This window comes from Ovis aries, chromosome 8, assembly GCF_016772045.2.
Source record: "Ovis aries strain OAR_USU_Benz2616 breed Rambouillet chromosome 8, ARS-UI_Ramb_v3.0, whole genome shotgun sequence".
Classification (NCBI taxonomy): domain Eukaryota; kingdom Metazoa; phylum Chordata; class Mammalia; order Artiodactyla; family Bovidae; genus Ovis; species Ovis aries.
This window is the reverse complement of record NC_056061.1, coordinates 77,657,846-77,669,512: the sequence shown is the minus strand read 5'-3', so window position 1 is coordinate 77,669,512 and position 11,667 is coordinate 77,657,846. Positions and strand designations below refer to the sequence as shown.

Below are 11,667 nucleotides of genomic sequence, written 5' to 3'. Positions count from 1 at the left end.
ATCTTTCCGGACGAGCGGAGCTGGAGAGGGAGGGAGGAGGCTGGGTCTGGTGGCTCGGCTCCGCCTCGGCAGCCTCCCATTGGGCGCGAGTGAGGGGACGCCCTCCCGCCGCCCTCCTATTGGGTCGCGCTTGCGAGCTGCGCGCCCCATTGGGTCGTGCGGATTTGGGCACCAAATTCAAAGATTTTAAAAGTACCAGCTGGCGCCTTTTGGAAGATAAGAGCTCTGAGAAGGTGGCCGCTCGCTCTCCTGCCGCGGCCGCAGCTCTCTCACCTGAGGCCGACCCCTCTCTTGCCCCTGGCATGAGCCGGCGGCCCTGCAGCTGCTCCCTACGGCCGCTCTCCGGTTCCTGCCGCTGCAGCTACGGCGCCCTGACAGCCGCCGGGCGCCCTTGCCCCTCGGACGGTGGGTGAGAGGAGAGGGTGCGAGCGGGGCGCCCCTTTCAGAAGGGGTGTCCGGCGGGGGAATGACGGTGGCTTGGTGGCGGGGGGTGGTGGACAACGACCTGGATCCGACACCCTCCCGAGTCCAATCGTGCGGCCCCTTGCTGGTCCTTGGGCGGGCGGGGAGCGGGTCCCCCGGGACCCGGAGGAAGAAGGCAAGGGGGAGGCCGGAGAAGGGAAGCAGAGGTCCCGGGGCAGGATGGCTGGCGCGCGTGGGTCCAGCCGTGCCGGCGAGCCGGGGCGCCAGCCCCCCTGGGAGGTGTGGGTCGGGGCCTCCTCACCCTGGGCAGGGCTACCTACCTCCACCCCGCGGGCCCGGGCGCCAAATGCCCCCTGCCGCCCCTCCCCCACCCCGGAGCCTCGGCGCTGACAGGGCCCGCGAGCCAGCGGCCCTCAGAGTCCAGCCGGGTGCCCGACCCCTCACTTCAGCGCCCCTTCTCCACTCCTGCCCCGCACTCTCAGGTCGGAAGTCGGTCCTCCCAGGTTTTCGCCACCTCAGTCTTCTGGCGGGCGCGGGAGATCGTGCTCGCTGTTATCTCCCGCCTCCGCCGGTCCGCGCCCTGAGGGCCACCCGTCCTACCCCTCGGGATTTCCAGGGTCTCCGCTTCCCCAGTCCCCTCCATATGAAGGGACCCCTCTCATCGGGCCAAGGCTCTGTTGGGGATGTCCGAACAAAAACGTTGAATTTCTCCTTTTTTCCCCCTTGAACCCAGTGAGTGACTCAGTCTCAAGGCCTGGACTGAAATGGAAGGAGGGAAAAAGGCATTTTTAATGCAGAAACCCCGAATTTGTCCAAATGTAGCTGATTTTGAAGAATTTGGGAAGAAGATCTGAGAAGTGAAGAATTAGTTTGGTGTTTTTTTTTTCCCTGTGCTTCTGGAGACCCAATCTTTTATTCCAGCTCTTGGGTGGAATGGAAGGCACCCAAATGAACGCTTACTTTTATCCTCTTTGTTGCTGTCTCTTAAAAAGACCCAGCTGCATTCATTTTACTTTAGAAATTGTGAAAAATTTTAGAAGTTAACGACTTGATGGTGTATATTTGGTAATCACTGAAAGACGCTCCTTTCTTTAGAAAAGGAATCTAGAAGACTCAAAAATATTTTAACAGGTTAAGTCTGTGTCTAGAAATCCCTGACTCATAAAACCCTCTGAAATTCTGGAGATTGGTAGCTTTAAGAAGGGATTTTTTGGTTGCTTAACTCCAGTTGTCTTTACTACCTTGCCCCTCACGAGAGTATTTGCTGTCCCCTGGATTTTTTTCTATATTTGAAAATTTGAGAAAATGAAATTTAAAAATCTGTTGCATTCAAGTATTTCTGAAATAGGCTTTTCTAAAATATTCTCTTGGGGATTATGACTGATTTTTGCAGTTTATGGCAGCAGGTTTGAGACTCTTAAAGGAATAGCCATGCCTCATTGATATTGGGCACATGCTGGTTATCATGTAGGTACTGGAGGTTGTAGGGCTTAATTATTTAGCATTGGGATAGCTGTAAAGGTTTTTTAACTTTAAGCACTATAGTCTTTTTAACTATTATATTTTACTATGAAATGTTAAATCTACATTGGGAAGCTAAATAGAAGTTAACTTTGTACAGTTAACTACCTAATACCACTTTTTCATGATTGGACTATTGAGTTGGTAAATAAGAGGTTTTAAAAATGCAGTGGTGAATCTTTACCAACTCCATGAGGTAGATATTATGGATATAGTATCTCCATTTTAAAGAAATTGAAAGACCGATTCAGTGTTCTAGATCACAAAATGGCAAAAGGCTGAGCAAGGACTTTCATTTGAAGTTGGATTTGATTCCTAGGGAAAAATATAATCTGAAATGCATAAGTCTGTGTAGAATGGATTTTGCCACTTTGAACATGTTCGTGATTTAAATATAGAGAATATGAAGGGTTTGGCTTACAAAAATAGCACAGTGAAAATAGATTCTGTTTATTAAACTATATGTGATGGAAACTGTGCCATGCATTTAGTCCAGTTTGGTTTTCTTACCTGCATTTTATACATGAGGAAACAAAGCTTTAAGGATTAACTTGCTCGGTTTTTTTCACCTGAGATGCTCATGATTTAAACCCAGGGTATTCACATCTAATACAGTTTATCACCAACCTCTGTTGACTTTACCCTTCTGAAAAGGTCTCAGATCTATTCAGTTATCCTTATTTGCCCTGCGGTCATCCTAGTCTTGGGTACCCAACTCTCTAGACTCCTGTGATAAGCATTTCTACCTAGCCTCCCTGCTTTCACTTGTATTGGATTAGCCAAGAAGTTTGTTCAAATTTTCTTACAGGAGAAGTTTTCAAGTTTTTCCACAGTGTCTTTTGAAAAACCCAACGAACTTCTTGGCCAACCCTATACCTTCCTATTAATATAATCCAATATTTTCCACAGCTGGCAATCATTTGTTTATTTATTTGTGTGTTAGTTGCACAGCCATGTTTGATTCTTTGCAACCTCACAGACTGTATCCTGCCAGGCTCCTCTGTCCATGGGACCATGGGATTCTCCAGGCAAGAATACTGAAGTGGATTGCCATTCCCTTCTCCAGAGGATCTTCTCGAGCCAGGAATCGAACCCTGATCCCCTGCATTGCAGACAGATTCTTTACCGTTTGAGCTACAGGGAAATCCTAGCGTTAACCAGATGTCTCACTTAGAACCCCTCAAAGGCTCTTTATTACACAATGAATAAAAGCCAATCTACTCTAAAAATCCTATAGCATTCTATACTTCTTCAACATTAATTTTCAATCCTTATGCCCCTATCGGTTACCAAGTCACAGCCCTGCAGGCCTTCCTCTTCCTTGAAAGTTCAACACTTTTCCTTTCAGGGTCCACCTCTCTCTGGATTTTCACAAGGCTTTCAAGATATCAGGATTTCACCTTCAAAAGATCTATGGCTAGTTTCTTTCCTTCTCAAGACTCTGTCACTAAGTAGGCATTGGGCAAATGAAATGGCAGAGCTAGACTCTGTTGCTCATCGCTCAGTTGTGTCCAGCTCTTTGCAACCCCATGGACTGCAGCATGCCAGGCTTCCCTGTCCTTCACTGTCTCCAGAGTTTGCTCAAATTCATCTCCACTGAATCATTGATGCCATCCAACCATCTCATCCTCCGTCATCCCCTTCTGCCTTCAATCTTTCACAGCATTGGGGTCTTTTGAGTCTGCTGTAAACATCAGGTGGCCAAAGTATTGGAGCTTCAGCTTCAGTCCTTGTAATGAATATTCAAGGTTGATTTCCTTTAGGATTGACTCTTAACCCTCATCTTTCTGATTCAAGAGGTCTCTGAACTGTGAGATTTATATATATACTTTTTTAATGATCCTTGTGACTCAGCTAGTAAAGAATCCACCTGCAATGCGGGAGACCTGTGTTTGATCCCTGGTTTGGGGAGATCACCTGGAGAAGGGAAAGGCTACCACTCCAACATTCTGGCCTGGAGAAGTCCATGGGGTCACAAAAAGTCCGGCATGACTGAGCGTTGGCTGAGTGTCTTTCACTTCACATTCTACCTCAAAATTTGGAGCACATGTTTGGAAATGTTGGAAATTGTTGACTGCTAAACAATTATAAAGTAGCTGAATCATTATTAGCTCTGAACTTAAGGAACTGTCCATACTCAGAACAATGTTGAATGAATGGGGTTCTTTAGGATAGTCTAGGAACTGAGTTGAAAAGGCAGCAGAGGAAGAATGCCTTGAGTTTCTGAAATACAGTTTCAGGCCTCTTCCCTTTAGGATTTCCCAGGTGGTGCTAGTGGTAAAGAGCCCACCTGCCATTGCAGGAGACACAAAAGACGGGGTGCTATCCCTGGGTCAGAGAAGATCCCCAGGAGAAGGGCATGGCAACCCACCCCAGTATTCTTGCCTGGAGAATTCCATGGACAGAGGAGTCCATAGGGTCAGAAAGTGTGGCATGATTGAACATGCCCATTCCCTTTAGGGAACTAAACAAAATAAAACGTGTCTTTGTTGGTGGCTTCTTTATCTTCAGATAACATGTGTGGTCTTAGCTAAATCATGCTTAATTCCTTACTTGAGGCAAAAATAAAAATCTCAGAAGTTTTTACTCTTTTCTGAGTATAAGAGAACAACTCAGAATAATTTGTTCTAGAGTTAGGGTTAACTGGGGGAATATTTATGTCCCTAAACTTTTAATTTAAACTTAGTTAGAAGAACGTTTCTATCTACAAGGTGTCCTTTAGTGCTTAGTGGTTCTGTTCTAAGTAAAAACAGTAAATTCCTTATGAACAGATTACCAGTGTTTAGTACAGACCAAACATACTGACTGTACTTAGGTATATTTACTTATAGGGTAAATTGTTATCTACCTGTGATTGGTTTGCAGGAGGTATAGTATAGTAGATGGGGAAGTACATTAGAAGCGCATACAATCCATATACTCTGCCTTAAAAAATGCTAAGCAGTTTTCTTAAACCCACCTACATATTCCTTCCCAGCCACTACTGCCTGCCAGAAATCCTAATCATCTTTTAAAACAGCAGTTCTTAACTGAGAATGGGAGAGATTTTGCCCCTGCTAGCTTCCCCCACTCCAGTATTCTTGCCTGGAGAATCCCATGGACAAAGGAGCCTGGTGGGCTAGTCCATGGGGTCGCAAAGAGTTGGATACAACTGAGCAGCTAACACACACACACAACTTCGCCCTACTCCCAACATTTGGCAATAAATGGTTGCTGGAGACATTTTTTGTTGTCCTGCTGGAGGAATAGTGGCTGCTAATGGCATCAGATAGCTAAAAGTTGCTAAACATCTGCAACAGACAGGACAACCCCCAGCAAAATTATCCTGCTCCAGAAGTCACTAGTGTGGTTAATTTGTGCGTGTGTGCTTAGGTGGATTCTAAACACTACCATGGGGGAAACCCCCAGTGGTTAATTTACAAATGATTAAATTTATTGGCTCTTTAGTCCTTTGCCTAAACTTCCTATAGATTTTGTGATTATTATATAAGACTTATAATTGTTCTTTAGTCGCTAAATTGTGTCCAGCTCTTTGCGACCCCATGGATTGTAGCACACCAGGCTCCCCTGTTCTTAGGTATTCCCAGAGTTTGCTCAAATTCTTATCCATTGAGTTGGTGATGCTAGGTAACCATCTTGTCCTCTGCCGCCCCTTTCTCCTTTTACCTTCAATCTTTCCCAGCATCAGGGTCTTTTCCAATGAGTCAGTTATAATAATTACTAACATTTAAGTATATGTTTTTTGCAACTTTTATCAAAACTGTTTTGACCCTTATGCATGCTGTCTTCTGTTATCTTAACCAACCACATTTCTAGAAGTATTTGATTTCTCTAAGTATGTCTCTTACCTCAGGCCCCACTCTTGATGCATCATATTTCCTTATTCTATACGCATAGACTATTTGTTAAATAGTCCCTTTTGTCACTATTTTCTACTCAGATATGACTCTAAAAGCCAGATGGTATAGTTACACCAGATTGAAAAGCAGACTAGTGAAGTACTCCCTCAAGAATAAGATATATGTACTTATTAGGTTTTAGTAATACTTTCTCACATTACACTTGGATAATATCATAGCTAATTTCGTGGAAAGTACACGGTTCTGAAGAATGCAAAGTGATTAAATCTGTATCCCAAAGTTAAAGAAGTAGTGATTATATGGAAATTTTTGCCATGGGGCATAATGTTATGTTCTTTTTGTAGGTTGTAAAGAAGCAAGTTCCACTCTCTCTGTCACAATGAAGTGTGATTTTAACTATAACCATGTTTATTCTGGAATTAAACCAGTCAAGCCTGATGACTGTAGAAGACAAGGTTCCTGCACTACTGCATATTTGGAGGGCTCTTCTAAAGACTGCATTAAAGACTATGAAAGGTTATCTGATGTTGGGTCCCCAGCTGTGAGCCCCAGGATTGTAGAACTTGAAACTGAAAGCAAGCCGTTGCATAACAAGGAAAATCAATGCATACAACAAACACTTGATAGTTCCAATGACATACAAGAACTAGAGACCAGCAGATGTTATGAAGACAGTGGCTACTCTTCATTTTCCCAACAAAGTGGCCTCAGTGAACATGAAGACAGTAGCCTTGCCCTGGTGGAAAGTTTCAGTGACAGTCCACAATGCTGCCTGCTACGAACACAAAGCCCAGACCAATATCCCAACAAAAACTTGCTGCCAGCTCTTCATTTTGAAAAAGTGGTTTGTTCAACGTTAAAAAAAAATTGTAAACGAAATCCTAAAATAGATTGGGAGAAGCTGAAGGAATTTATATCCAGTGGAAATTTTAGACTACAAAATATAATTGGTAGGAAAATGGGCCTTGAATGTCTAGATATTCTCAGTGAACTCTTTCGAAGAGGACTCAAACATCTCTTAGCAAATATTTTAACACAACTCAGTGAGATGGACTTAGTCAAGTAAGTATTGTTGCTCTGAGTGTATGTATTAGTATAATCCATGAACATTTTTGTTAGATAGCTCAGCACTACCAGCTCATGCAATGATAGTAGTGCTTGCACTGTAGTTTTAATTGAGGTGATGAAAGTATGCTTTTAATCCAGTTACTTCAAATTTTATATTATGCTAGTGAAAGCTATTTCTGTTAGGTTGGGATCTTTGTTTCTTTTGGTTCTGAAGTTGTTCATATCTAAGTTACGTCTCCTGGTCATAACTATAAAAACAACAGCCTAGGGGTCTGCTGTACAGGTCCAATGGGAATTCGATTTTTGTGACACAGGAAAGTATGAAGTAATTATTTCTGTTCTTTTTAGACCATTTTCAAGTTTAAAAGTGATAAAAATGCAGAAACATACAAATGGGTCTGATTATGACTGTTTCTTAGAAACCTTTTACTGACTGCCCTTTCTTCCCTATCCAACCAGAGAAAACCTTTTAGGATGAGATAACAGAGAATTAGGGCTTCCCTAGTGGCTCAATGGTAAAGAATCCACCTGCCAATGCAGAAGACTTGCGTTTAGTCCCTGGGTCGGGAAGATTTGGAGAAGGAAATGGCAACCCGCTCCAGTATTCTTTTTTTTTTTTAATTTATTTATTTATTTTAATTGGAGGCTGATTACAGTATTGTAGTGGTTTTTGCCATACATTGACATGAATCAGCCATGGGTATACATGTGTCCCCCATCCTGAACCCTCCTCGCATCCCACTCCAGTATTTTTGACTGGGAAATCCCATGGACAGAGGAACCTGGCAGGTTGTAGTCCATGGGATCACAAGAGTTGACACAGCTTAGCAACTAAACAACAATTGAGGATTTAAATGATTATCCAGAGTATTGGATTAGATTGCCTCCAACTTGGTTCATTTTTGGCTTTTTGAAAAAATTTTAGAGGTACTGTTTGTTACTTTACACTGGTCCATGAAATATAACTGAACCAAAACAGGCACAAGTATTGATTTTTATTATTGGCTAGCTTCTTGAGGGATAATCAACATCACAACATTTTTGTCAACAAAATGGCTTTTTAAAATTGATTTCTACCAGTAGCAATGTGTTGAATGTTTGAAATTTGTCTAATGTTAATAAATAGCCATAATACACAATGGGGTTTCCGATTTGATATTTGTGGAATATTGTGAAAAAATGAAGTGTTGGGGTTTCTAAGCCTAGATCTACTTAGAATTGATGGTGAACTTTTTAAAAGGTGGGGTGTGTGTGGGGGACTCGAGCCCTGGCCCCCATTTTAGACCAATTAAACCCAAGTGACTAGGCATGGGCCATCCTTAAATCTTAAGTGCATGCCACAGGCATTTCTAAGTATAGTCAGGTTTGCGAAGCACTGCCAATAGAAATTTTTTTTGTACTGGTTATGTTTCTGTAATATATTCATCTTAGCCTTCATGGTGCTTAATTGTTCCCTTTATAATCATTTACTTTTCCAGTGTGTCTAAAGTGAGCACAACTTGGAAGAAGATTCTGGAAGATGACAAGGTGGCATTGCAATTGTACAATAAAGCAATACAAAGAATTACTGTAAGTCTTTGCAGTTGTTTTAATTTTAAGATATAAACAGCTAGTGCTCTCTACCTTTGAAATGGGAGAGGGAAATAGTAAAGATAACAGATGATCTGGAAATCCTTTACATTCATAACTCATTAAAAGAAAATTCAAAGATAAAAGGGCTTGGATTTTATCTGTTACAAAGTAGTAAAATTATCTACATATAGAAGATTTTTAGTATAGGAAGGAATTCATTCACTTTGCAAAATACTTAGTAACTTTGGAGATGTTTCTGAGAATAAAGATCAACACACGATTAAAATTTCAGACTTAGCAGTTGGCAGACTAAGATCAAGTGTTGCTTAAATTCTCCAGGTTCAGTTTCTTTATCCATAAGCTGGTGTTAATGAAAAATTTTCTACCTCAATAGATTGTTTTGAATCCCTTCATAGCACTGATGTGACATGTGAACGTGACTATTGCCATCTACTGGTGGGTGGGAAGAATGACCTTTGTTCTGGTGGTGCTTCGGCTGCTGCTAAGTCACTTCAGTCGTGTCCGACTCTGTGCGACCCCATAGACGGCAGCCCTCCAGGCTCCCCGTCCCTGGGATTCTCCAGGCAAGAACACTGGAGTGGGTTGCCATTTCCTTCTCGAGTGCGTGAAAGTGAAGTCACTCAGTCATGCCCGACTCTTCGCAGCCCCATGGACTGCAGCCTAGCAGGCTCCTCTGCCCATGGGATTTTTCAGGCAAGAGTACTGGAGTGGGGTGCCATTGTCTTCTCCGTAGTGCTTTATAAATCATGTATTAAATGCTGGGTACTAAGCATGTAGGCCTGGTGTGCTACGATTCTTGGGGTCGCAGAGAGTCAGACACGACTGAGCGACTGAACTGAACTGAAGCATGTAAAGTTGCTTTCTCACCGCTTCTGATTCATAGTTTCTCTCAGTAACTTAGTTGTTAGGCTTTAAATGTTTGAATAGTTGTGGGTGGCTGTGCTTCAGCACATGCAGGTAAATTGAATACAGGAATAAATCCTTTATATTCTCATTTGCCCTTGTTTACATGTACAAACATAATAAAAATTGATTATTGAGAATATAGAAGGATATTTTTTAATCCTATTCCAACTTTTTTTTTAATTAGGAAAAAAACATTAAGTTTTCACCACACGCTTCGACCAGAGAGTATGTTTTATTCAGAACCCCTTTAGCATCTGTGCAAAAATCAGCAACCCAGACTCTCCCCAAAAAAGATGCTCGAACTAAGTTACCTGATCCAGGTGATCAGAAAGGTTCTACTTACAGTCGACACAGTGAATTCTCTGAGGTAATTTTTTGTTTATCAATAAATTGGAAACATGAGGTATTTATTGTTAAAAGGATTTAGAGTAAGAAAACTGTTTATAGTCAAGTAATCAAATTAGGAAAGTACACAGAGATGTCTTTCTATGCCAAAAATAATAGATATTATTTGGCATTGTTTATGACAGTTCGGTGGGGTTGAGCTCTAATTTAGAAACACTTAAGAAAATAAGGAGAAACCTTGAAGTTTCTTCTAAAATTTAAATACTACATTTCACAATTATTGCCTTTGATAACTGAGGAAGAGAATTAAGCAAAAAGTCAATTTTATCAGGTATTACATAGACAGGGAAACATGGTAACCTTCATAGCTGCATAAAGGTAAATGCCATATAATGTGAAAGGTTTTTTTTTTTTAAAGAAAAACTAGAGCTAGAGGTAAAAGAGCAACTAACTCCTGATTTCACAGAAAAGGTGGCACTGTTGTGGGAGTAGCATTTATGAATAAGAGCATATTTGTAGCATTAAGCAACAACCACTGGGTCAGTTGACAGTCTGTTCCCCATTGAGCAGTCCTGAAAGGCAGGAGTTGTGTTGGTGCTTTATACATGTATTGGGGAAGTGCCCTCATTTTGACTAGCTAATTTACATTCAGTTCTTAGTAAAATATATGTATGGATTTTCTTCTTTCTAGGTCGCCAAAACTTTGAAAAAGAATGAAAGCCTTAAAGCCTGTATTCGCTGTAATTCACCTGCAAAATATGATTGCTATTTACAACGGGCAACCTGTAAACGAGAAAGCTGTGGATTTGATTATTGTACAAAGTGTTTGTGTACTTATCATACCACTGAAGACTGTTCAAATGGCAAACCCCTAAAAGCCAGTTATAAAATGGGTCCTTTGCCTGGTACTAAGAAAAGCAAGAAGAATTTACGACGATTATGATTGCTTATTACATCAATTGAGATTGATCATGAAGGCTAGTTAGAAAAGTGTTAGGTTTTAATTTGAAAAAAATAAAAAATGTATTGTGATGTTCAATTTTATGTTGAAATCAGTGTAATACATGGGATTTTTCCCCTCAGTGAAAAAAGAGGGTACACAACTTCTTAAAATATTTTACAATTTAATAGTGAAAAAATTTAAAACTCTCAATGTAAATCAGAAAATATAAATATTTTAAGAAAAAAAGGGGCTTTTATCTGCAGACCGGGCGGCCGGGCGGGCTCCGGGTCCCTGCCGACTCCCCAGACTTGAGCGCTGTGTCGGTCGGGCAGCAGCGGCGGCGGTGGCTCCCAGCCGAGTTCTGCCTCCGCGTCTCCGCCAGCCCGAAAAAAAAAAAAAAAGAAAAAAAGGGAAATTATGAGGATTGTGATTCAGAGGTAAAATAAAAAATTCATTCCATTTTATGGTAAAGGAAGACCATGTCATTTTACCTAGACAGTCTTAAAAGTAAATCTTCTTTACCATCTATTAACAGGTGGTTTTATTTGCTTTACCAAATTAATAATATCTATTGAAATGTCAGCTTCTGGTGTCTCCATGTAAATGTTTTTTGTCACCTTTGTTTTACCTCTTTTTTAGAGTGTGTTTCCCAAAAAAGTATCCTTTGTGAAGTTTTGCTGGTTTTCCTTATTTGTAAAGTTTGTATGTTTTAATATTTTGTACATATGTAAATATTTCTGTGTTTTTTATGTCAGAGTAAGAAAATAAATGCCTTTTGTATATATATGTAATTTTTTTTCCTATTATGAATAAAATTGTTACAAGCTTGATAAATAATATGAGTCTTTTATGTAGGTAAACGTTTAAATCTTGGAAACAGCTGAAGAAGCTGTAGGAGACCAACGTGTGGAAAGGCATTGAGTGGGTCTTTGTCTCCTTATTGGGAACCTTGTGGGATTGTTATTCGGTCACCAAAGTGAAAGTGAAGTTGCTCAGTTGTGGCCGACT

At 41.2% G+C, this 11,667-nt stretch overlaps 1 protein-coding gene across 2 annotated transcripts; it reads left to right on the top strand.

Annotated features, from left to right (window-relative positions):
- Window positions 1–218: 218 nt before the first annotated feature.
- Window positions 219–11,441, top strand: FBXO5 (F-box protein 5). Of its 2 annotated transcripts, XM_027972576.3 has the most exons (5): window positions 219–405; window positions 6,149–6,866; window positions 8,351–8,441; window positions 9,556–9,738; window positions 10,408–11,441. In XM_027972576.3, the coding sequence occupies exons 1-5, from the start codon at window positions 303–305 to the stop codon at window positions 10,657–10,659; spliced, it is 1,347 nt and encodes a 448-aa protein (XP_027828377.1). In that variant the 5' UTR covers window positions 219–302; the 3' UTR covers window positions 10,660–11,441. The 2 variants fall into 2 exon arrangements, with proteins under 2 accessions (XP_027828377.1, XP_042109581.1); XM_042253647.2 differs by lacking the exon at window positions 9,556–9,738.
- The last annotated feature ends 226 nt before the right edge of the window (window positions 11,442–11,667 follow it).

Bases quoted from the DNA above. Each gene is read 5' to 3' on its own strand.
- FBXO5 (XM_027972576.3), top strand. From the start codon at position 303: ATGAGCCGGCGGCCCTGCAGCTGCTCCCTACGGCCGCTCTCCGGTTCC. The intron at 406-6,148 runs GTGGGTGAGAGG...TTCTTTTTGTAG, and splicing joins GCGCCCTTGCCCCTCGGACG to GTTGTAAAGAAGCAAGTTCC. The intron at 6,867-8,350 runs GTAAGTATTGTT...TTACTTTTCCAG, and splicing joins AGTGAGATGGACTTAGTCAA to TGTGTCTAAAGTGAGCACAA.